The sequence below is a fragment of the Oncorhynchus nerka genome, linkage group LG25 (genome assembly GCF_034236695.1).
Source record: "Oncorhynchus nerka isolate Pitt River linkage group LG25, Oner_Uvic_2.0, whole genome shotgun sequence".
NCBI classification, from domain to species: Eukaryota; Metazoa; Chordata; class Actinopteri; order Salmoniformes; family Salmonidae; genus Oncorhynchus; species Oncorhynchus nerka.
The window spans coordinates 34,972,553-34,999,882 of NC_088420.1; the positions used below are offsets into that span (position 1 = coordinate 34,972,553).

A 27,330-nucleotide genomic window follows, 5' to 3' on the forward strand; every position below is an offset into this window, starting at 1 on the left:
AAAACAAAAGTTAACATTTTGTCAGATAGGGACTGAAACTTCAGACAATCCCTCATCCATTTGCTCTTCACGCATTGAAGAGGCCTTGCCTGTCGTAAACATTTATAAACATGGGTTTCATAGAAGACTAAAAATCCCAAATATTTACCGTCTAGTGCCAATTGGTGGTTTAAGAAAATGAAAGGATGAAAAAAAATATTCCGTTTACACTAAGGGCTATATTTCCCATCTGGTAGAAATCTCTCCCCGTTGGTTCTCATTGACGTCAGTCTACTCTAAGGGATCCGCCCTCTAGCTCAAATTGCAAGCAGTGAGTGGTGAATGGTCACCCATCTTTCGATTACGGGTACACAAGGGTGAATTGCTCCTGGATCTGGATGCGGGCATCCTTTCAATGATTCCGCACTGTGGCTCGTGCCTGTGTTGTGTTCACTTCATGGGATAGACAATGCTTTTGTGTCTTGGCATTACGATATTCAGCTGCTGCTCGTCTGGTTGATCGGAAAATGTAGTCATTCAATGTGACATTAGCCTACTTCTATGCTGTGTTCAGATTATTGCTCTGGTCCTAGACGCAGACCAGCAATTCTGTGAAAATATGTTGAGCCGAATAATGAGTGGCAGTATCCGGAATCTGGATAGAGAATACGACTGCACCGTCAGACTCCTGGATGATACGGAATATACCTGCACAATTCAGGTCAGTCACTTACTATAGTCAGACAATAATTGTTTATATGCCATCAACAGAGAATATCAAGTGGTGAAATTGTCTCATGTGAAGAAAAGCGCACAAGTCACCAATAGTCACCGTCTGAATCTATTGTGTGAATAATTTGTTTTCTGACACATTTTATTACCATATGCCATTTGACTTGATGCAAATATCGATAGTTTCGTCGTCCGACGAATAGACTGGATGCTCTCAGGACCTTATCGATGTTTTCGTGACTGATCAAAACATGGCAAAAAATGAAATGGTTTATCACAGACAAATAGCCTACTGGTATTGTTATTATTCACCATGAGCGCTGTAAGTTTGAAAAGTGATCAACAACCTCTCGAACACTTGATTTTATAGGATTTGAGCAGCATTGTATTTCCAATGTCTATACTCATCGTTTTTATTGAGTAATTAATCTGACAGTGAGAGTTACAATGAAGCTGTAACTGTGTTACAATCTAGATTTAACAGAGTTACAATCTAGCTGTAACAATTCAAATGAATGCAGAGGTGATAATCCCATCACTATCAAGTTATATATGAATTTGTCAACAAAATCAATACTTACAATAGAGGTCTATGTTATTGTGGGAATCATTTACCTCAGGGCAATTCCACGATATGCCAAACAAAAGCCATTGATTTGAAAGGATAACAAACCATAAAACTCTATGCACAACGACTACTTTTAACAATTTGTGGTGAACATTTAAAAAATAAAAATAAAAACATTCACTGGGAGAACTGTGAACAGGCCAATTCTGGTAACATAATTATTTTGTTAAAACTCCCTCCGTTTTTTATGTGACCATGTTTTCCCAAAAATATCTTCTCAGAATTAAGATTCAAAGATGTCTGCAGAAAGAATGGGGTGTCAAACAGTTGAATTCGGAAGTTTACATACACTTAGATTGGAGTCATTAAAACTCGTTTTTCAACCACTCCACAAATTTCTTGTCAACAAACTATAGTTTTGGCAAGTCGGTTAGGACATTTACTTTGTGTATGACACAAGTAATTTTTCCAACAATTGTTTACAGACAGATTATTTCACATAATTCACTGTATCACATTTCCAGTGGGTCAAAAGTTTACATACACTTAGTTGACTGTGCCTTTAAACAGCTTGGAAAATTCCAGAAAATGATGTCATGGCTTTAGAAGCTTCTGATAGGCTAATTGACATAATTTGAGTCAAATGGAGGTGTACCTGTGGATGTATTTCAAGGCCTACCTTCAAACTCAGTGCCTCTTTACTAGACATCATGGGAAAATCAAAAGAAATCAGCCAAGACCTCAGGAGAAAAAGACCAAGCAGCCGTCATACCGCTCAGGAAGGAGACGCGTTCGGTTTCCTAGAGATGAACGTACTTGTAACGGCCGTTGGTGGAAGAAGGTGAGGACCAAGGTGCAGCGTGGTACGTGTTCATATTTATTAAATAGAACTGAACACTAAATACAAAACAACAACGAGAACAACCGCAAAACACACTAAACAGAAAGCAACTACCCACAAAACCCATGTGGGCAAGAGCTACCTAAGTATGGTTCTCAATCTGAGACAACGACAGATAGCTGTCCCTGATTGAGAACCATACCTGGCCAAAAACAAAGAAATACAAAAACATAGAAAAAGGAACATAGAACGCCCACCTTAGTCACACCCTGGCCTAACCAAAATAGAGATTAAAAAGCCTCTCTATGGACAGGGCGTGACAGTACTTTGGTGCGAAAAAGTGCAAATCAATCCCAGAACAACAGCAAAGGACCTTGTCAAGATGCTGGAGGAAACAATCAAATGAGTCCTGTATCGACATAACCTGAAAGGCCGCTCAGCAAGGAATAAGCCACTGCTCCAAAGCCGCAATAAAAAAGCCAGACTACGGTTTGCAACTCGACATGGGGACAAAGATCGTACTTTTTGGAGAAATGTCCTCTGGTCTGATGAAACAAAAATAGAACTGTTTGGCCATAATGACCATCGTTATGTTTGGAGGAAAAAGGGGGAGGCTTGCAAGCCGAAGAACACCATCCCAACTGTGAAGGACAGGGGTGGAAGCATCATGTTGTGTGGGTGCTTTGCTGCAGGAGGGACTGGTGCACTTCACAAACTAGATGGCATCATGAGGCAGGAAAATTATGTGGATATATTGAAGCAACATCTCAAGACATCAGTCAGGAAGTTAAAGCTTGGTTGCAAATGGGTCTTCCAAATGGACAATGACCCCAAGCATACTTCCAAAGTTGTGGCAAAATGGCTAAAGGACAATAAAGTCAAGGTATTGGAGTGGCCATCACAAAGCTCTGACCTCAATCCTATAGAAAATTTGTAGGCAGAACTGATATTGAAGCAACATCTCAAAACATCAGTCAGGAAGTTAAAGCTTGGTTGCAAATGGGTCTTCCAAATGGACAATGACCCCAAGCATACTTCCAAAGTTGTGGCAAAATGGCTAAAGGACAATAAAGTCAAGGTATTGGAGTGGCCATCACAAAGCTCTGACCTCAATCCTATAGAAAATTTGTAGGCAGAACTGAAAAAGTGCGTGCGAGCAAGGAGTCCTACAAACCTGACTCAGTTACACCAGCTTTGTCAGGAGGAATGTGCCAAAATTAACCCAATTTATTGTGGGAAGCTTGTGGAAGACTACCCGGAACGTTTGACCCAAGTTAAATGCAAGACAATGCTACTAAATACTAATTGAGTGTGTGTAATCGTCTGACCCACTGGAAATGTGATGAAAGAAATAAAAGCTGAAATAAATGATTCTTTCTACTATTATTCTGACATTTCACATTCTTAAAATAAAATGGTGATCCCAACTGACCTAAGACAGGGACATTTTACTAGGATTAAATGTCAGGAATTGTGGTAACATCAAGGCGGTGGCCCGTTCCTGTAGGTTCATGCTCTACAACATCCGCAGAGTACGACCCTGCCTCACACAGGAAGCGGCGCAGGTCCTAATCCAGGCACTTGTCATCTCCCGTCTGGATTACTGCAACTCGCTGTTGGCTGGGCTCCCTGCCTGTGCCATTAAACCCCTACAACTCATCCAGAACGCCGCAGCCCGTCTGGTGTTCAACCTTCCCAAGTTCTCTCACGTCACCCCGCTCCTCCGCTCTCTCCACTGGCTTCCAGTTGAAGCTCGCATCCGCTACAAGACCATGGTGCTTGCCTACGGAGCTGTGAGGGGAACGGCACCTCAGTACCTCCAGGCTCTGATCAGGCCCTACACCCAAACAAGGGCACTGCGTTCATCCACCTCTGGCCTGCTCGCCTCCCTACCACTGAGGAAGTACAGTTCCCGCTCAGCCCAGTCAAAACTGTTCGCTGCTCTGGCCCCCCAATGGTGGAACAAACTCCCTCACGACGCCAGGACAGCGGAGTCAATCACCACCTTCCGGAGACACCTGAAACCCCACCTCTTTAAGGAATACCTAGGATAGGATAAAGTAATCCTTCTCGCCCCCCTTAAAAGACTTAGATGCACTATTGTAAAGTGGCTGTTCCACTGGATGTCATAAGGTGAATGCACCAATTTGTAAGAGCGTCTGCTAAATGACTTAAATGTAAATGTAATGGTAAACTGAGTTTAAATGTATTTGGTTAAGGTGTATGTAAACTTCCGACTTCAACTGTATATGACATAGACTCGTCAAGAACCAGGCTTTTAAAGGTATGGCAACACGAGACTAGCTATGACATGAGACCTTGACTTTGAAAACATTTATTTTGGTTTTTGAACTACATTAAGTGAAGTGGATTCACACCCAGTAACAGAATTGCGTTTGTGGAATTTCATCATGACTCCCTGATCTGTACTACACAGAAATGCATATTTATGGATATGAGTGTCATTCACTTCATGGTGATGTGTCCTAAATAGGTACACAATGGTATAAATATGCAATTTCCTCCTTTGCATATCTCAGTATTATTCTATACACTGGCTATTATTTTAATGAGCTCCACACCCAAACAAAACCAAATTTGGTTGGTCCATCCTGGACCAAATCTGAACCAATCATAGATGTCTATGTTTCACAAGTTTTAACATCAAAGTACATCATAGTAGAGTACAGTGGAATACTTTACAGTACAGCACAGCACAGCACAACACAGAACAGTCGAGTATAGTTCAGTAGAGTATAGTTCAGTACGGTAGAGTACAGTAAAGTACAATACATTATAGTGTACTCAATTCTAGTGTGCTCTACTGAACTGTACTCTATTCTACTCTATTGTACAGTACAATATTGTACTGAACTTTACTCTGCTTAACACTTTTACTTTACTGTACTCTACTTTACTGTACTGTACTGAGCTCTCCACACTTGTGACAACCATAGACGTCTATGATTGGTTCAGATTTCCGGACCAAATCTGAACCAATCATGGACCTCTATGTTTGGGCCAGATCAAGGCCGGGACCATACCAAAAACCAAAAACGACATCTGAGGACTACTTTTCAACATCCATGGACGTCCGGCGTCAGTCTGTACTCAATGGGTAAGGATGCTGGTTACTGTAAATGAAAAGAGAGGGGGCTTATGAGTAGGTGTCAGTAATAGCAGGGAGAGGTGACATTAACTGGGGATAGAGGAAGAGAGAGAGGGAAGGGTTGTCCAGACTGTTTTCACACTTGCTTTGACCACCATACAACAGAAAGAGAAAGAAAACAGTTATGAGTTGAATGTAACAGTATGCCAGTGTCAGGGAGAACTGTAGCAGGTGAACCAACTGTGGTTTGTGACTACTATGATTTTCCATTGTAGCCAATCAAATTGCAGTAATTCCGTCACTGATTTTCCGGAAGCTACGTTACCAATTTGGGAACAGAATTTCGAGGTTTAGTCACTTAGTAGTTCATAACCAAATAGATATCAGTAAAAACACTGTAACTAATTGGTAGGTCTACCTTAACTTGTTAATTCTGTGTTTTCTTTAATTTCCTCCCTCCCAGTGTTGAGCAGTAGTGAACTACTTGTAGTTCAACTAGTAATTTACCAACATTACAGCATCTTAGTGGTAGTTGAACTAAATGGGTTTTTTTGTTGCAAAAATTAAATATGGGTGAAGTAGACAATAATTTCCTTTCTTTTTCAGCATTAGACCTGCCTAATTCTTACTTGAAACAGTTGTTGTGTTTTATATGCTAAATGACACATTCTGTTAACGACGTGATCTGTTCTTGCAATTTGTAGTCTATGACATTTCAGATTTATATATGATCTTTTTTTACGAAGTAGTAAACTACTTTTTCAAAGTAACTTTAGTTAAGTAACTATATGTTTCTCAAGGGTACCTTTAGTATAGCTTAACTTCTTCTAGTGTGAAGTAATTGGTAGATTGGTAAATTGGTAAACTCTTCTGTATTTTCAGAGTAGCTTCCTCAACGCTCCCTCCTCTTGAGGGAGAGAAATGAGAAAATATCTTAAAGATATGTGGGTTTTTGGAAATAGAATTTCAAGGCACAGGGCAATATTTCTTAAACTTACACAAGGCAAATAATTTCTCCAAAACTAAATATACTGTAAGTGTTGATATTAGTTGGCGGGGGTCTTTACTTCTAAATGATTGTGTTTTGATGTATTTCTAATACCTTTTAATACGTTTTCTGCAACCCCTTTTCCATCTGTTTCATCAGAAATCAAAGCCTTGCTTATTCCTAATATTTAGGATAGAACACGGTTGAAAAATGTATATATGCCTTAATTTCTCAAAAATATATACACTTAGTTTTCATTTGACACCAGATTTGACATGCTCCTAGGAACTTCATGTTGGTCCTCATGGGTCCTGTTATATGGAAATGACCCTCAGTCAATAGGGGACTTAACATTCTACAAACACATCATACAATAATTAGTTGGTACGTACTAGCTCAGTACTAAGATTAAAACTCTAGTTTAGTTTCACATCAAGTCAAACAGCAGTTACCAAAGCCATCTACTACAGCCAGCCATCTTTACCTCTGCACTGTTTTGAGAAAAAGTTGATGAGCTCTCCATAAAGCCAGCCATACAAACAGCCTTCCCTCCCGCTCCCAGGTGTCTGCATGGCCCTAACAGCCATTCATACTGCTAAAATGCATTTCCCTTTTAATCGGGATCGGAATGATTTTAGTAGCCTATTTTAAATTGTTGGTGTTGTGCTACCCAATTGACACCCTGCCTTACATTATAGCCTATTCCTCAAATGTAATTTGATTGTTATTCAATATAAATTTGTTTACTGCAACTGTTATGAGCTTTATACAGTATAGTTCACTGTAGTGTAGACCTAATAATACAAATGTCATGTTTTGAACAAAGTAAGGTTGAATGGATTTCCTTGAAGGGAAGACAGGAGTAAGGGGCTGGTTCTTTTTCTATTGTTTCCATGCTGCTAGTCTTGCTTTGATGTTTCCTCCGTTTTATCTTCAGCCTGAAATAAAGGCAGGGGAGATGGTCGATCAGAATCCATTACAGTATGTGTGTGTGTGTGTGTTCATCTGTGGATCATCATTCCTCCAAAGCTATTGGGGAGAGCTGTCTCCTGGACTGAGGAAATCCCTAGAGGTCTCCTACTACTTTTTTAACACATTGAGACATTGAACAAATCTTCTAGAAGTAAAAAGTACACAGATTTAGGGATACCTCTATGATGTAATGACATGTAAAAGCTACAGTCCTGGTTTCTGTTATTTTGTAGAAAATATTTACATTTTTGGTGCACGGAGGTGTCTCTGGTGGAGATATACACTGAGTGTGTGTACAAAACATTAGGAACACCCGCTCTTTCCATGATTAAGGTAATTTGTACATGTAGGTAGGGGTAAAGTGACTATGCATAGATAATAAACATTGAGTAGCTGTGTGGGGGGGGGGGGGGGGGGGGGGAATCAATGCAAATAGTCTGAGTGGCCATTTGATTAATTGTTCAGCAGTCTGATGGCTTGGGGGTAGATGCTGTTAAGGAGCCTTTTGGACCTAGACAACGCTCTGGTACCGCTTGCCGTGCGGTAGCAGAGAGAACAGTCTATGATTTGGGTGACTGGAGTCTTTGACAATTATTTGGGGCTTCTTCTGACACCGCCTAGTATAGAGATGTACTGGACTGTTTCCATTACTGGGCTGCACGTTGGCCAATAAAACGGATGGTCGAGGCGTGTTATCCACTTGCCGGTGAATTCTCACAAGGCACCCGGATCTGCGCCCCGTATATCGCCATCTTTTCTTTATGCGAATGGAGAGGATGTATTTGAACATGTATATGTTTTTGTTCTTTGTTCTTTGTTCTTTGTTATAGAGCCAAAAAGATTGGAGAAGTGGTTTATCCATACATCTCTGTTTTGGATAGATAACTCTTCATGTTGTTGTTTGTTTAGAGTTTTCCAATTTTCCCAGATGTCACGGATCCCCCCAGTTCTGCTGCTCATTCCGTGCACCAGCTCCGGAGGTCTACATCACCGGCCTTCTAGGCGTCAATGAACTAGATTCATTACCACCAACCTCAGACTGTCATTACCACCAACCCCGGACACCTGGTTCCCATTCCCCCTGATTAGTGTGTTATATATGTGCCCTCTGTTCCCCAGTGTCCTTGTCGGTTATTGTTACCATGTCTGTTGGTCCTATGAGTACCTGTGCTGTTGTATCGGCTTCCATGCTACGTGTTATTGTGAACTTGTTTTACGGGTCTCATCCTGTGTATTATTTAGAGGTTTACACCTCGCTCTTTTGTTTGGTTGGAGTCAATAAAACCCCCTATTACGTATTCCTGCCACCTGTCTCCAATCATTAGACATCATGACAGAATAACCGACCTCATAAATGGAGACAGCAGGAAAGACCGAGCTATCAACCATCGTAGGGACAGTCCAGCATCACGATGACTGTCTTTCCAGACTCGGCAGCGCCATGGACAGCGTGCTGGCAACCATCCTGCGTTTTGAGGTGCGCGCCAGTGAGATACAAGGGATTCCTTCTGCAATGAATCCAGTTCTGTGATGCCTAGAAGGCCGGTGATGTAGACCTCCGGAGCTGGTGAACGAAATGAGCAGCAGTATCAGGGGGATCCGTGACACCAGAAGTGGTTAGATTCTATGGATTATTCAATTACATTGAGCTGATTTCTGACGTGCTGTTCCTTCTTTTTCCGTAGTGTATTTCTGTATTGTTTTAGTGATTCACCATAGTGAAGGTGTAGACTCAGGATTTCTGGGTCTCTATGTTTTTGGTTGGATAGGTTTCTCAATTTCTTAATTACGTTTTTGCATTCTTCATCAAACTATTTGTCGTTGTTGTTCATTTTCTTAGGTTGTCTGTTTTAAATTTTTAGATTTGAATGGGAAGCTGAGAGGTCATGTATACTGATTAGGTTTTCTACTGCCATGTTTACACCTTCACAATTACAGTGAAACATTTAGTCTATTAATGATTACATTTGTTGTTGCCAAATTGTTTTTTGGTAGATTTTCACATTACTTTCCTTCCGTCTATAGCATATCATTATATTATTAAGTTCCTTTGGCTTTAATGCCTCGTGATTGAGCATAGGTCTGTTCAAGTAGAGTGGGGTTTTGCTGTGATCTGATAGGGGTGTCAGTGGACTGACTGTGAACACTCTAAGAGACTCTGGGTTGAGGTCAGTGATAAAGTAGTCTACAGTCTACAGTACTACTGCCAAGAGATGAGCTATAGGTGTACCTACCGTAGGAGTCCCCTCGAAGACTACCATTGACTATGTACATACCCAGCGTCTGACAGAGCTGCAGGAGTTGTGACCCGTTTTTGTTGGTTAAGTCATAGTAGTTGTGTCTACGGGGGCATATGGGGGAGGGAATGCTGTCACCTCCAGGTAGGTGTTTGTCCACCTGTGTGCTGAGGGTGTCAGGTTCTTGTCCAGTTCTGGCATCTTTGGGATAGGCGGGACGCAAATGTTCCAACTGGCCAATTGCCATGGAAAATGCAGAGCACCAGATTCAAATAAAATACTATAAAATTCAAACTTTCATTAAATCACACATGTAAGATACTCAATTAAAGCTACACTTGTTGTGAATCCAGCCAACATGTCAGATTTTTAAAAATCCTACTTGGCCTACTTCTTCATTGCACAAAGGAATAACCTCAGCCAAATTCCAAAGACTGATGACATCCAGTGGAAGCGGTAGGAACTGAAAACAGGTTCCTAAGAAATATCCCTTGGCAATGACAACTCAGGGAACAGAGAGAGGCAAAAAAAAAGAAAAATTCTGAACAGTTAGTCCTCTGGGTTTTGCCTGCTACATAAGTTCTGTTATACTCACAGACATGATTCAAACCGTTTTAGAAACTTCAGAGTGTTTTCTATCCAAATCTATGAATAATATGCATATCTTATATTCTTGGCATGAGTATCAGGAAGCACGCTATTTATCCAAAAGTGAAAATTCTGCCCCCTAGCCCCAAGAGGCTCACCACAGACTAGTACATGTCCCTGGGCCTGGAAATGGTTGATCTCCCCCTCTAAGAGGGAGAAGCTGTAGGTATAGGTAGCACACATGAGGACATCTTTCTCTGTTCAGATCAGTTCCTTACTAATTTCTAGCCAGATGTAAAATGTTCCTGTTTTGACTAATTTAATAGAGTGGGTTAGGTCTGCTCTATTCCAAATTAGCTCTATACCAAATGAGTCTCTTCCCTGTTTCACAGCTGGTAGTTTGGTGGATGGGACTACCAGTGGGTCCGTCTCCTTTATACCACATTTCTTGTAGGATGACAATGTCTGTATTTCCAATTTCTTTGATGAAGTCTGGCTTCCTACTCTTTAGGCCAAAGGTCTAAATTGAATTGAACCTGAAACGTTGTATATTCCAGGATGAGATAGTAAAAGCTTTGTGTTCAATGGTGTCTAGTGTTTTTGTGTGGTTTAGGCCTGGACCATCACAGGCTGCAGTGATTTTGCACAAGAGAGAATTCAAAATGGTAAGGTAGAGAGCTGAATGTTTAAAGTGTATACACGGAAAGTCACAGTAATTACATAAATGCACACATACACACACTCAGAGGGGTTGGGGTAAATGCATTTCAGTTGAATGCATTCAGTTGTACAACTGACTAGGTATCCCCTTTTCCTTTCGTTAAGAGTGTTTTTCCAGAGTGCTTCTCTATTCAGGGAGTGTGCTGTTTGTTCAACAACCTCGTTTGTTGAATTTACAGTTGAAAGGGTGCTGTGTTTCATTTTACACTTTGAGCTGACTAACTGGGAGTGGGGGTTACTTGCCCTGTATGAAAGAGGGGAGATGAAAGTAGGCTCCAAGTTGAGTAGTGTCTCTCAAAAGTTGTTTGCAGAATAGTTGTCCAGATGGAGCTAGTCTTAGCGGGACGGCAGGTCTCCTAGTGGTTAGAGCGTTGGACTAGGCGCAGGTTGCAAGATTGAATCCCTGAGCTGACAAGGTAAAAATGTGTCGTTCTGCCCCTGAACAAGGCAGTTAACCCACTGTTCCTTGGCCTTCATTGAAAATAAGAATTTGTTCTTAACTGACTTGCCTAGTTAAATAAAGATAAAATAAAATAAATAGTGTTGAGGTAGAATTTAGAAGGGCACAGAAGTAAGGCACTTTATTCAGCTGCAATCAAAGCAGTGTCTTCAGGTCTTAAGCAAGACTTAAAATTTTTCTGGTCCTGTCCAGTATATTATTTAAGATTCTGAATGGGACTTCTTTGCTCATGTTGTTTATTATGTGTTTGCTATACTTTTAAACGTTTTGTCAAGCCCCTGGGTAAAGCTACATGGTGACAGGAAAGCCTTGAGTGCTTGTTGCATCGCTGCATCTACAGACTTTTTACCAGCTAAGCCCATAAAGAACCACAAAGTTAAGGCGGGAAGGAGCAATTATTGTTCAAAATATAGTGATGGTGTGTTTTATCCTGAGAAGGTGCAGCTTCTTTCCTGTAAATGGTGTAAATGCCAAGATGTGCAATAGATTGTGTTGAAATATGTACAGGACAAGTACATTCAACACAGTCCAGGGAGTGTGTGCAGGCAAATGTATTTATTAAATGTGTGTGTGCATGCGTGTGGGGGGTACTCATGATAATATCTGGCCAGCATTATTTGGCTTTTTAAGAAGCTTTATTTCCCACAGCTCAGACTTTATTTAGAATAAAAGTAGAATACACTTTAAAGTCATATCAGAATACCTACATTTTGATGATAGCGTTCACAGAGAATTTAGACACAGTTTAGTCAAGAAAGCATGTGTGATAAATTCAGTGCTTGAGTCATTTTCTTTTCTCTAATTAGAGGAAGAAACATGTCATTTCCAGGAATCCCAATGTGTTGTTTATTGTTCATTTGTGTTTTATTCTTACATTTCATTTGTAATTTGATGAATGATCAGATGGTTGTCAATACTGCTGCATACCTTCCCATATTAATTCATTAATTTTAATCTCACATTTATTTAACCAGGTACAACTGCGACCTTGCCAAGATAAAGAAAAGCAGTGCGACAAAAACAACAACACAGAGTTACACATAAACAAACATATAGTCAATGACACAATATATATATATTTTTAAAAATCTTTGTACAGTGTGTGCAAATGTAGAAGAGTAGGGAGGTAGGCAATACATAGGCCATAGAGGCGAAAATAATTACAATTAAGCATTAATATCAAATCAAATGTATTTATATAGCCCTTCGTACATCAGCTGATATCTCAAAGTGCTGTACAGAAACCCAGCCTAAAACCCCAAACAGCAAGCAATGCTGGTGTAGAAGCACGGTGGCTAGGAAAAACTCCCTAGAAAGGCCAAAACCTAGGAAGAGACCAATAGAAACCTATTACTGGAGTGATAGATGTGCAGATGATGAGCAAGTAGAGATACTGGAGTGCAAAAGAGCAAGAGGTTAAGTAATAATGTGGGGATGAGGTAGTTGGGTGTGCTATTTACAGATTGGCTGTGTACAGGTACAGAGATCGGTAAGCTGCTCTGACAGCTGATGCTTAAAGTTAGAGAGGGAGATATAAGACTCCAGCTTTAGTGATTTTTGCAATTCGTTCCAGTCATTGGCAGCAGACAACTGGAAGGAAAGGCGGCCAAAGGAAGTGTTGGCTTTGGGGATGACCAGTGAAATATACCCGTTGGAGTGCATGCTATGGGTGGGTGTTGCTATGGTGACCAGTGAGCTGAGATAAGGTGGGGCTTTACCTAGCAAAGACTTATAGATTACCTGGAGCCAGTGGGTTTGGCGACGAATATGTAGTGAGGGCCAGCCAACGAGAGCATACAAGTTGCAGTGGTGGGTAGTATATGGGGCTTTGGTGACAAAATGGATGGCACTGTCATAGACTACATCCAGTTTGCTGAGTAGAGTGTTGGAGGCAATTTTGTAAATTACATTGCCGAAGTCAAGGATGGTCAGTTTTACGAGGGTATGTTTGGCAGCATGAGTGAAGGAGGCTTTGTTGTGAAATAGGAAGCCAATTCTAGATTTAATTTTGGATTGGAGATGCTTAATGTGAGTCTGGAAGGAGAGTTTACAGTCTAACCAGACACCTAGGTATTTGTAGTTGTCCACATATTCTTGGTCAGAACCGTCCAGAGTAGTGATGCTTGTCGGACGGGAGGGTGCGGGCAGCAATCGGGTGAAGAGCATGCACTTAGTTTTACAAGCATTTAAAAGCAGTTGGAGGCCACGGAAGGAGTGTTGTATTGCGTTGAAGCTCGTTTGGAGGTTTGTTAGCACTGTGTCCAAAGAAGGGCCAGATGTTTACAGAATGGTGTCATCTGCATAGAGGTGGATCAGAGAATCACCAGCAGCAAGAGCGACATCATTGATATCGATATATATACAGGAAGCGAGTTGGCCCGAGAATTGAACCCTGTTGCACCCCCATAGAGACTGCCAGAGGTCCAGACAACAGGCCCTCCGATTTGACACATTGAACTCTATCTGAGAAGTAGTTGGTGAACCAGGCGAGGCAGTCATTTGAGAAGCCAAGGCTATTGAGTCTGCCGATAAGAATGTGGTGATTGACAGAGTCGAAAGCCTTGGTCAGGTTGATGAAGACGGCTGCACAGTACTGTCTTTTATCGATGGCGGTTATGATATCATTTAGGACCTTGAGTGTGGCTGAGGTGCACCCATGACCAGCTTGGAAACCAGATTGCATAGCAGAGAAGGTACGGTTGGATTCGAAATAGTCGGTGATCTGTTTGTTAATTTGGCTTTCAAGGGTTTTAGAAAGGCAGGGCATGATGGATATAGGTCTATAACAGTTTGGGTCCAGAGTTTCTCCCCCTAAGAAGAGGGGGATGACCACGGCAGCTTTCCAATCTTTGGGGATCTCAGACGATACGAAAGAGAGGTTGAATAGGCTAGTAAAAGGGGTTGCAACAATTTCGGGGGATAATTTTAGAAAGAGAGGGTCAAGATTGTCTAGCCCAGCTGGTTTATAGGGATCCAGATTTTGCAGCTCTTTCAGAACATCAGCTGTCGGAATTTGGGTAAAGGAGAAGCGGGGGGCTTGGGCAAGTTGCCACAGGGGGTCCTGAGATGTTGGCCAGGGTAGGGGTAGCCAGATGGAAAGCATGGCCAGCCGTAGAAAATTGCTTAGTGAAATGTTTGATTATTGTAGATTTGACAAGTTTTTACCTTGTCAGCTCAGCTCAACTCTGCAGGCTATCTCTGCAGTAGATTGCTACTCCGCTCCAATGGCAGTTCTATCTTGTCGGAAAATGTTATAGTTAGGGATGGAAATTTCAGGATTTTATGTTGCCTTCCTAAGCCAGGATTTAGACATGGCTAGGACATCCGGGTTGGCGGAGTGTGCTAATGCAGTGTATAAAACAAACTTAGGAAGGATGCTTCTCATGTTAACATGCATAAAACCAAGGCTTTTACAGTTACAGAAGTCAACGAATGAGAGCGCCTGGGGAATGGGAGTGATGCTGGGGGCTGCTGGACCTTTGTTAACCTCTACATCACCAGAGGAACGGAGCAGAAGAATAAGAGTACGGCTAAATGCTATAGGAACTGGTCGTCTAGTGCATTCTGAACAGAGAGTAAAAGGAGCAGATTTCTGGACGCGGAATAATATATTCAAGACATAATGTACAGACAAGGGTATGGTAGGATGTGAGTACAGTGGAGGTAAAGCCAGGCATTGAGTGACAATGAGAGTGGTTTTGTCTCTAGAAGCACCATTTAAGCCAGCTGAGGTCATCGCATGTGTGAGGTTGGAACAAAAGGCATATTGAGCAGGGCTGGAGGCTCTACAGTGAAATAAGACAAAAATCACTAACAAAAACAGCAATAGACAAGGCATATTGACATTAGGGAGAGATATGTGTAGCCGAGTAATCATATAGTCCAGTGAGTAGGTAGGCGAGCTGGAGACACGGCAATTCAGACAGCTCGCAGGCCGGGGATGGCAGGCTAGCAGATGGGCCTCAGGGGGACGTCGCAACGGAAGTGCCTGTTGAAACCCCCTTGTGTGATTACGTCGGTAGACCAGTCGTGATGGATCGCTCCGTGTTGGCAGCAAAGGGTCCAAGCCAATCGGCAAAATTGGTATTGAAACCCAGGAATTGTCTGATGGATCTCTTCGGATAGCCGGGAGATGGGCTTAGCTCAAGGCTAGCTCCAGGCTAACTGGTGCTTGCTTTGGGACAGAGATGTTAGCCAGGAGTAGCCACTCGGGTAGCAGCTAGCTAGCTGCTATGATCCGGAGTAAAGGTTCAGAGCTTGTGGTAGGAATCCGGAGATGTGGTAGAGAAAAAGCAGTCCGATATGCTCTGTGTTGATATCGCGCTGTGCAGACTGGCAGGAATTGGCCGGGCTGAGGCTGACTGATGTCCGAGTTAACGGTGATGACCGCTAGTAGTGGCTAACTGACTACTAGCTAGTAGCTAGTTAGCTGGCTAGCTACTGATGGGGGTTTCTGTTCTAAAGTATATAAAATGGCAGATCCATACCACATTGGGTGATGCGGGTTGCAGGAGAGTATGTTAAATCCCTAGATGGAAATTGAGATTAACAATATAAAACATATGTACGAAATATGTACGAAGAAAACGATATATACACGGGACAGGACAATACAAACAAAACAGACGCCCGACTGCTACGCCATCTTGGAAAGTCAAGAAAAAAAATGAAATATACAGTGTGAGGAGGTTGGATCCTTTCCGAACTGCCATACAGATAATTTGATTAAGGGAAACTGAGGTTACACTTCAATATTAGGATTTTATTCTGAGATCTTTTTTCTCTTGTGCTCAGCTTTTCAATCAATGTCATGCTGAGATCTTATCAACACAAATGAAATATCTTGCAAACGTGGGGTCTTTACTGTAACTAGCACTGAAGAATCCAGTAGACATTAGATCTTACATCTGCGCATGTGGTGAGACAATATTGGATGATAGATCATTCCATGCAGGAACTGCACTGTAAAAAGAGGCTTTGGGAGTACACCCTCCCCTCCTTGCAGGAATGAAAGGTTTGGGAACATTTTCCCAAGGGGGTGCTGCACAGCTTGTCCTGGGGGCTGTCTCCTTGGTGATACGGCAGGCAGGGGGAAAGGGGGTTTGCATTTAAACATGGTGCCACTGTCAGCCAGGGTCTCAGCTGTTGCTACGGTGACTCCCCAGTAACACTGCCAAAATGTGAGAGCACTTCATTCAGGATATCCCATTGTAATGTAGAATCCCCAACAATGGACAAAATGTAGCGCTCACAGTGTAACAGAGGACAAGATAAGGTTATTTATTCCCTGAATGTTATTGGAGAATGCTGGTGATGATGTGACTTATCCCACTTAAACCACTACTGCCCCCAATCCTATCCACTACCCCCTGACCCAGTTTCCTAGTCCTCCCCCCCAATGGTGTTCTCAGGGTAAACATTAAAACAACTCCCAACTCCACTGATCAGACACTTTTGTGTCTACCTCAACTTTTATAAGCTAAAGAACAACTAATTGTGAAAATTAAATTTTTCTATAATTTCTCTCTTGTGGTGTTTGTGCTTTGATGCTGCAGTGATCATGGAGCCTGCAAGTGTGAATGGGGTTGGAACTCAATGAATGGAATTCTTGCCTCTTCAGAAGCTCAAGCTGTCACTGTCACTGTTTCTAGTGGCTATGGCTAAGCCAAAATTTCTCGATTGCGGGTCTATAAGGCAGCCCATACAATCAACAATGTGATTGGTTAATGTGCACTTTTGTCTTGTTGTGAGTGGTATCTTGATATTCCAGCTGAATTTGCAGATATTAAATAATGCACTGCTGCTTGACCTGGCAAGCATAATCCAGAATCATTTTCATAACAAGTTTAACTCGATTCTGCCTGAGCTGTTAGACATGGTAGAGGTAAGGATAAATTATCATCTCTAATTCAATACCTTGTCAGCACATTTTAGTTCATATTCAACCTTATAAACTGAATGCACTCTGGTACATCCCAGCAGACACATTACCAGTGTTTTCCAGTCTGTTCCCAAGCTTCTCCCAGGCCTCGCTAAAGGCCTCTCCCAAGCTTCTCCCAGGCCTCGCTAAAGGCCTCTCCCAAGCTTCTCCCAGGCCTCGCTAAAGGTATCTCCAAGTCCCAGGTCTCTCCGAGGCCTCTCTAAAGGCCTCTCCTACACTCCTACACAGTCAATACAAACATAGACAAAGCAATAGAAACCTTAACATTTCACAAACATAGATCCACTAAACTATCCACTAAACTATACACAACGTATGGTTGGGATTTTATTCCCAAGTTTTGTTGTATTACTTATAGAGATTATGATTTTTCAATACCGATACCGATTATTGGAGGACCAAAAAAAAGCCGATACCGATTAATCGGCCGCTTTTATTTATTTGTAATAATGACAATTACAACAATACTGAATGAACACTTTTTTTGTTGTTGAATTTTTACCCCTTTTTCTCCCCAATTTCATGGTATCCAATTGTTAGTAGCTACTATCTTGTCTCGTCGCTACAACTCCCGTATGGGCTCGGGAGAGACAAAGGTTGAAAGTCATGCGTCCTCTGACAAACAACCCAACCAAGCCAAGCCGCACTGCTTCTTAACACAGCGCGCATCCAACCCAGAAGCCAGCCTCACCAATGTGTCAGAGGAAACACCATGCACCTGGCATCCTTGGTTAGCACGCATTGTGCCTGGCCCACCACAGGAGTCGACAGTGCGCGATGAGACAAGGACATTCCTAGCGGACAAGCCCTCCCTAACCCGGACGACGCTAGGCCAATTGTCCGTCGCCCCACAGACCTCCCGGTCGCAGCCGGTTATGACAGAGCCTGGGCGCGAACCCAGAGTCTCTGATGGCACAGCTGGCGCTGCAGTACAGCGCCCTTAACCTGTTGCGACGAGCAATCCCGTATCCGGGAGCATAATTATAGCCTCAAGCTCATTACCATAACGCAACGTTAACTATTCATGAAAATCGCAAATGAAATGAAATAAATATATTGGCTCACAAGCTTAGCCTTTTGTTAACAACACTGTCATCTCAGATTTTCAAAAAATGCTTTTCAACCATAGCTACACAAGCATTTGTGTAAGAGTATTGATAGCTAGCATAGCATTAAGCCTAGCATTCAGCAGGCAACATTTTCACAAAAACAAGAAAAGCATTCAAATAAAATAATTTACCTTTGAAGAACTTTGGATGTTTTCAATGAGGAGACTCTCAGTTAGAGAGCAAATGTTCAGTGTTTCCAAAAATATTATTTGTGTAGGAGAAATCGCTCCGTTTTGTTCATCACGTTTGGCTAAGAAAAAAAAACGAAAATTCAGTCATTACAACGCAAACTTTTTCCCAAATTAACTCCATAATATCGACAGAAACATGGCAAACGTTGTTTAGAATCAATCCTCAAGGTGTTTTTCACATATCTATTCGATGATAAATCACTCGTTGCAGTTTGGTTTCTCCTCTGTTCAAAATGGAAAAATGCACGCACCTGGAGATTACGCAATAGTTTCGACGGAGGACACCGAGCGGACACCTGGTAAATGTAGTCTCTTATGGTCAATTTTCCAATGATATGCCTACAAATACATCACAATGCTGCAAACACCTTGGGGAAACGACAGAAAGTGTAGGCTCATTCCTTGCGCATTCACAGCCATATAAGGAGACATTTGAACACAGCGCCTCCAAAATCTGGCTCACTTCCTGTATGAAATTTCATCTTGGTTTCGCCTGTAGCATTAGTTCTGTGGCACTCACAGACAATATCTTTGCAGTTTTGGAAACGTCAGAGTGTTTTCTTTCCAAAGCTGTCAATTATATGCATAGTCGAGCATCTTTTCGTGACAAAATATCTTGTTTAAAACGGGAACGTTTTTCATCCAAAAATTAAATACTGCCCCCAGAGGTTCAAGAGGTTAACCACTGCGCCACCCGGGAGGCTATGAACACTTATTTTAACTTAATATAATACATCAATAAAAATCTATTTAGCCTCAAATAAATAATGAAACATGTTAAATTTGGTTTAAATAATGCAAAAACAAGGTGTTGGAGAAGAAAGTAAAAGTGCAATGTGCCATGTAAAAAACCTAACGTTTAAGTTCCTTGCTCAGAACACGAGAACATATGAAAGTTGGTGGTTCCTTTTAACATGAGGTAAGAGGTAATAGGTAAGAGGTTGTAGTTAATATAGTATTTATAGGACTATTTCTCTCTATACCATTTGTATTTCATATACAGTGGGGCAAAAAAGTATTTAGTCAGCCACCAATTGTGCAAGTTCTCCCACTTAAAAAGATTAGAGAGGCCTGTAATTTTCATCATAGGTACACTTCAACTATGACAGACAAAATGAGAAGAAAACAAATCCAGAAAATCACATTTGTAGGATTTTTTATGAATTTATTTGCAAATGATGGTGGAAAATAAGTATTTGGTCAATAACAAAAGTTTATCTCAATACTTTGTTATATACCCTTTGTTGAAAATGACAGAGGACAAACTTTTTCTGTAAGTCTTCACAAGGTTTTCACACACTGTTGCTGGTATTTTGGCCCATTCCTCCATGCAGATCTCCTCTAGAGCAGTGATGTTTTGGGTCTGTTGCTGGGCAACACAGACTTTCAACTCCCCCCAAAGATTTTCTATGGTGTTGAGATTGGCTAGGCCACTCCAGGACCTTCGTTGCCCGGGCGGTGTGTTTGGGATCATTGTCATGCTGAAAGACCCAGCCACGTTTCATCTTCAATGCCCTTGCTGATGGAAGGAGGTTTTCACTCAAAATCTCACGATACATGGCCCCATTAATTATTTCCTTTACACGGATCAGTCATCCTGGTCGCTTTGCTTCACAGTAGGTATGGTGTTATTTGGATGCAACTCAGCATTCTTTGTCCTCCAAACACGACGAGTTGAGTTTTTACCAAAAAGTTATATTTTGGTTTCATCTGACCATATGACATTCTCCCAATCTTCTTCTGGATCATCCAAATGCTCTCTAGCAAATTTCAGATGGGCCTGGACATGTACTGGCTTAAACAGGGGGACACGTTTGGCACTGCAGGATTTGAGTCCCTGGCGGCGTAGCGTGTTACTGATGGTAGGCTTTGTTACTTTGGTCCCAGCTCTCTGCAGGTCATTCACTAGGTCCCCCCGTGTGGTTCTGGGATTTTTGCTCAACATTCTTGTGATCATTTTGACCCCACGGGGTGAGATCTTGCGTGGAGCCCCAGATCGAGGGAGATTATCAGTGGTCTTATATGTCTTCCATTTCCTAATAATTGCTCCCACAGTTGATTTCTTCAAACCAACCTGTTACCTATTGCAGATTCAGTCCTCCCAGCCTGGTGCAGGTCTACAATTTTGTTTCTGGTGTCCTTTGACAGCTCTTTGGTCTTGGCCATAGTGGAGTTTGGAGTGTGACTGTTTGAGGTTGTGGACGGGTGTCTTTTGTACTGATAACAAGTTCAAACAGGGGCCATTAATACAGGTAACGAGTGTAGGACAGAGGAGCCTCTTAAAGAAGACATTACAGGTCTGTGAGAGCCAGAAATCTTGCTTGTTTGCAGGTGACCAAATACTTATTTTCCACCATAATTTGCAAATAAATTCATTAAAAATCCTACAATGTGATTTTCTGGATTTTTTTTCTCATTTTGTCTGTCATAGTTGAAGTGTAGGCCTCTCATCTTTTTAAGTGGGAGAACTTGCACAATTGGTGGCTGACTAAATACTTTTTTGCCCCACTGTACCTTTGACTATTGGATGTTCTTATAGGCACTTTAGTATTGCCAATGTAACAGTATAGCTTCCGTCCCTCTCCTCGCCCCTCGAACCAGGAACACATCGACAACAGCCACCCTCGAAGCAGCGTTACCCATCGCTCCATAAAAGCCGTGGCCCTTGCAGAGCAAGGGGAACAACCACTCCAAGTCTCGGAGCGAGTGACGTTTAAAACGCTATTAGTGCACACCCCGCTAATTAGCTAGCCATTTCACATCAGTTACACCAGCCTAATCTCGGGAGTTGATAGGCTTGAAGTCATAAACAGCGCTGTGCTTGCGAAGAGCTTCTGGAAAAACGCACAAAAGTGCTGTTTGAATGAATGCTTACGAGCCTGCTGCTGTCTACCATCGCTCAGTCAGACTGCTCTATCAAATATCAAATGATAGACTTAATTATAACATAATAACACACAGAAATACGAGCCTTTGGTCATTAATATGGTCGAATCCAGAAACTATCATTTCGAAAACAAAACGTTTATTATTTCAGTGAAATACGGAACCGTTCCGTATTTTATCTAACGGATGGCATCCCTAAGTGTAAATATTCCTGTTACATTGTACAACCTTCAATGTTATGTCATAATTACGGAAACTTCTGGCAAATTAGTTCACAATGAGCCAGGCGGCCCAAAATGTTGCATATACCCTGACTCCTCTTGAATTCATTGCACGCAGAGTGACACAATTTCACCTGGTTAATATTGCCTGCTAACCTGGATTTCTTTTAGCTAAATATGCAGGTTTAAAAAATATATACTTCTGTGTATTTATTTAAAAAAAGGCATTGGTGTTTATGGTTAGGTACAGTCGTGCAACGATTGTGCTTTTTTCGCAAATGCGCTTTTGTTAAGTCATCTCCCTGCGTTCCATCGATTATATGCAACGCAGGACACGCTAGATAAACTAGTAATATCATCAACCATGTGTAGTTAACAAGTGATTATGATTGATTGTTTTTTACAAGATAAGTTTAATGCTAGCTAGCAACTTACCTTGGTTTTTACTGCATTCGCGTAACAGGCAGGCTCCTTGTGGAATGCAATGAGAGGCAGGTGGTTAGAGCGTTGGACTAGTTAACCGTAAGGTTGCAAGATTGAATCCCGGAGCTGACAAGGTAAAAATCTGTCGTTCTGCCCCTGAACAAGGCAGGTAACCCACCGTTCCTAGGCCATCATTGAAAATAAGAATGTGTTCTTAACTGACTTGCCTCGTTAAATAAAGGTGTAAGAAAAAAAATTGGTGTCCAAAAATACCGATTCACGATTGTTATGTAAACTTGAAATCAGCCCTATTTAATCGACCATTCCGATTAATCGGTCGACCTCTAATTACTTATACAACTAATATAAGGACAGGACATGAGACAGGAGTAGAAATTAACATGGGGATTGTTTAATGCGTTTCACAGGAAGAACATTCCAAGCATTTCAACGTAGGTAAGCAAGGGAGGGGATTACAGGTGCCCTGAAGGGACAAAACTAGAATATCAATACACAACATATTCCTCCTCCCCCTTTACCTTCGACTCATAAGGAAAAAGTTAATTTTCACTGTTTTGCCAATTGTTTTGTTTTTAACATAAGTTCTCTTAATGTAAATAAATAAACTTTTCAGAATAACCTTTTCTAAACTAGGGAAAGAGGGTTGACTGCCTCAATTCCCTGACTTAACCCTGGGGTGTATTCTGCACCAATGTTGGAGGTTAGTCTGAACTAAATAGTCAACCTGTCAGGGGGTCGTCTTTCTCTTGCAGGGTAATGACGATGTACAGGTGAGTCCAGTCACATTATCTCTGAGTCTGAGTGGTGATGGTGTACCCCATACTGGGGTACAACAGTACACTGAGTAGGCACTCTGGCTGGTTCAGGTGAGTCTGGAGCACTTTCCACATTTGTAGGTTGCTGCAGTGGATGTTCAGGTGATGGCTCGTAGTCATGGTAGGTCTCCAGTAGCTGATCTTGGTTTGTCATCTCTGAGGTTGGTTCCTGGCAACAGTTGATCCACGTGTCTCCTCCAGATGATGTTTTCCGGTGTGTGAACTGTGTAGGACACAGGCCCTGTTTGTGCAACTACTGTGGCTGGTATCCACTTTGGACCTTTTCAGTAGTTCTAAGCAAGAACTCTCTCTCCAGCTATGAAGCTTCCATCTTTTGCTTTGCTCCATCTCTCCACCTGTGCTCTCTGTTGTGTCTGTACAACCTGTTTAGTCTTTGGGGGTCTCAGGAGGTCAAATCGCGTACGAAGCTGTCTTTTCATCATGGCTGACGCGGGTGCCACTTTGGTTGTAGCGTGGGGAGTGTTTCTGTAGGTTAACAGGAAGGTGTTTAGGCGCCTATTGAGGGAGTCGTTCCCTTGTGAGGATTTTAAAGCTTGCTTCATCATTTGGACAAACCTTTCAGTGGGGCCGTTTGTTGCAGGGTGACACTGACTTGATGTGCTGAATTCCATTTGCTTCCATGAATGACCAGAACTCTTCAGACACCAGTTGGGGGCCATTATCACTAACGAGTTGCGTTGGCAAGCCGAAGTGACTGAAGATTGACCGTAGCTCTTCGATGGTTCTCTCCGCTGAGGTGCTCTTAAACACTGTGACCTCAGGCCATTTGCTGTGTGCGTCAACTACGACTAAGAACATACGATCCCCCAGTGGGCCTGCATAGTCTATGTAGACTCGCTGCCAAGGCTTTTCTGGGAAGTCCCATGGGTGTAGTGGCACTAGCGGAGGCATGTTCCTCATCTTTTGACATGCATCACATGACTTGACCTTGTCTTCGATAGCTGTGTCCAGACCTGGGCACTAAAAGTAGCTGCGTGCAATCTCCTTCATTCGCACCATGCCACAGTGCCCTGAATGGAGTTCTTCAAGCACCTGCCTATTTCAGTGGCGTCGGTATGATGACTCGAAAACCCCATAGCAAGCATCCAAACTGAACTGTGAGCTCGTTTCTCTTCAATATGTAAGGTTGTCCGACAGATCTCCTTCTTTTCCACGAGTGACAATGTCCACGACATCAGACATCACTGGATCAGTGTAGGTGAACTTTTTCACTTGGACAGATGTAACTAGGGCATTTGTCATGTTCCTTGAAGTAGAAGATTTCAGCCTAGGAGTGCTCAGTGTGTGCGACAGGTAAGGGAAGCCTTGAGAGGCCGTCTGCATTGCAGTGCTGCTCAGACCTTCTGTACTTGATATCATACTGGTGAGCAGATAACAATAATGCCCATCGCTGCATGCGGCTGTCTGCAAGCAACGGAATACCGATGTGGGAACCAAAGATGGAGGACAGGGGTTTATGGTCCGTCAGCAGTGTGAATCGTCGGCCAAACAGAAACTGATTAAATGTCTTATCTCCAAACACAATCTGTGCATAATTGCTCTCAGCTTTACTTAAGGTCCGTGATGCGAAAGCAATTGGTCTTTCTTCACCTGATGGCATGATGTGTGAGACAACCGCACCAGCGTGACATACTCACTACTATTGCTCTCTGCAATGTTAAGTTACTCTCAGTCAAAAGGCGGTTCTGAATTGCCTCGCTGCGCATGCCACACACTAACCTATTACCAAGTGTCACTCATTGATCGCCCAAATTCACAGTGCTCAGATAACTCTTTCAATACAGCCACAAACTGTGAGATTGATTCCCCCTCCTCTCGATTTCTCTTATGAAACCTGAATCTCTCTGCGATTATCAGTGGTTTGGGGGAATAATGTCCTTTTAAGGTAGTCACAATTTCATCATATGATTTATCACCAGGTTTCTCAGGTGTTACTAGGCTGCGCAGTGTATTTAATGTTTTTTCTCCCATAACAGTCTAAAATGTTGGCACAACGACTTCTGCTTTAATTCCATTTGCCAACACAAAGTACTCAAAACGTTCTGTGTAAGAACTCCATTGTCCCCCAGATTCATCAAATGTTAATATATTTCTAACCAATGCAGATATTTTTGGTTTGTTTTTCTTTCTCACACTTTTCAGATGGTCCCTTACTCCCAGACCTTTTTTTTCTCTTTTAACTCACGCTGACTTCACTCTCTCCCGCAGCTAAACTCTTCCTATCCCTAGAGGGTCTTGTTGCTGTGACATCAAAAACTAGCTAGCATCACTCGACTGGCTAGCTATACGTTTTGTTTGCGTCTTTCTACAGCGAACAAAAAAATAACGAATTTAACCAAGACTTTCTGCCGAAGATAATGAGCACAAACGTGAGGACGTTTCTTCCTCGCTGCCAGTTTTGTTGTACAGCACACTGTATTGCTTATTAAACTAATATAAGGACAGGACAGGACATGAGACGGGAGTAGAAATTAACGTGGGCATTGTTTAATGCGTTCCACAGGAAGAATATTCCAAGCATTTCAACGTAGGTAAGCAAGTGGGGGTTACAGGTGCCCTAAACGGACAAAACTAGAATATCAATACACAACACCAATCTTCAACATAAAGAAAAAAGACGAATAAAGACAAAAACACCAAATCAGACGTACATACATTTCAACAAACATTGACATCCTACTTGCTCAGACCCACATGTTCCCACTATTCATACCCATTTTCTTTCATAACATTTTTTCCCTCATTTTTCATCTATTGAATGCTGATGGTCCTCGTACTATAAATTTGACTATTTGAGTAGTTTTTCTCTAGTTATTCTCAAGCCCACATTATTATAATAAGAATGCATTTGATTCATCCACTGTCTTAATGATCATTCGATTTCCAGTTTTTAAGTAAAACATTTTTCAAAATGATTGACGAGAAAAGTATGGTCCAACCCATTGGGTATCTCACCTCACCCCGAAATGCCATGTCTTGAAATGTGCAGAACACTGCCACTTTTGCCACTTTTGTAGCTTTACAAAAGTGTAGGATTTCCTCAAGAGCCTATGCATATTCAAATGTTGGGATAGTTACCGCTTTGTTACAATATCTAAATAATAATGTTAGAAATGTTATATCAAAATATGTAAAGTTCAAATATATTTAAGGGGAATTGACTTTTGCAGTGTACAAACTTAATATGATGAACAGGAATGACATTTACTCACACGGGTGGCCAACAATAACTATCTAAAAGCCACACCCCTAATAGGCCACACATCCCTGAAAATTGCTTATGGATTACCCATTTACATTACATTTAAGTCATTTAGCAGACGCTCTTATCCAGAGCGACTTACAAATTGGTGCATTCACCTTATGACATCCAGTGGAACAGCCACTTTACAATAGTGCATCTAAATCTTTTAAGGGGGGTGAGAAGGATTACTTTATCCTATCCTAGGTATTCCTTAAAGAGGTGGGGTTTCAGGTGTCTCCGGAAGGTGGTGATTGACTCCGCTGTCCTGGCGTCGTGAGGGAGTTTGTTCCACCATTGGGGGGCCAGAGCAGCGAACAGTTTTGACTGGGCTGAGCGGGAACTGTACTTCCTCAGTGGTAGGGAGGCGAGCAGGCCAGAGGTGGATGAACGCAGTGCCCTTGTTTGGGTGTAGGGCCTGATCAGAGCCTGGAGGTACTGAGGTGCCGTTCCCCTCACAGCTCCGTAGGCAAGCACCATGGTCTTGTAGCGGATGCGAGCTTCAACTGGAAGCCAGTGGAGAGAGCGGAGGAGCGGGGTGACGTGAGAGAACTTGGGAAGGTTGAACACCAGACGGGCTGCGGCGTTCTGGATGAGTTGTAGGGGTTTAATGGCACAGGCAGGGAGCCCAGCCAACAGCGAGTTGCAGTAATCCAGACGGGAGATGACAAGTGCCTGGATTAGGACCTGCGCCGCTTCCTGTGTGAGGCAGGGTCGTACTCTGCGGATGTTGTAGAGCATGAACCTACAGGAACGGGCCACCGCCTTGATGTTATTTAAGAACGACAGGGTGTTGTCCAGGATCACGCCAAGGTTCTTAGCGCTCTGGGAGGAGGACACAATGGAGTTGTCAACCGTGATGGCGAGATCATGGAACGGGCAGTCCTTCCCCGGGAGGAAGAGCAGCTCCGTCTTGCCGAGGTTCAGCTTGAGGTGGTGATCCGTCATCCACACTGATATGTCTGCCAGACATGCAGAGATGCGATTCGCCACCTGGTCATCAGAAGGGGGAAAGGAGAAGATTAATTGTGTGTCGTCTGCATAGCAATGATAGGAGAGACCATGTGAGGTTATGACAGAGCCAAGTGACTTGGTGTATAGCGAGAATAGGAGAGGGCCTAGAACAGAGCCCTGGGGGACACCAGTGGTGAAAGCACGTGGTGAGGAGACAGATTCTCGCCACGCCACCTGGTAGGAGCGACCTGTCAGGTAGGACGCAATCCAAGCGTGGGCCGCGCCGGAGATGCCCAACTCGGAGAGGGTGGAG

General features: G+C 42.5%; 1 protein-coding gene across 1 annotated transcript in view; it reads left to right on the top strand.

Annotated features, from left to right (window-relative positions):
* The first annotated feature begins 349 nt into the window (after positions 1 to 349).
* LOC115109428 (FERM domain-containing protein 5-like) overlaps positions 350 to 27,330 on the top strand; it is a 154,919-nt gene continuing 127,938 nt past the window's right edge. The window contains exon 1 of the mRNA XM_029634314.2: positions 350 to 700. Within this exon, the coding sequence (XP_029490174.1) occupies positions 599 to 700 (102 nt within the window). The 5' untranslated portion in view covers positions 350 to 598. The remainder of the gene's footprint in view (positions 701 to 27,330) is intronic.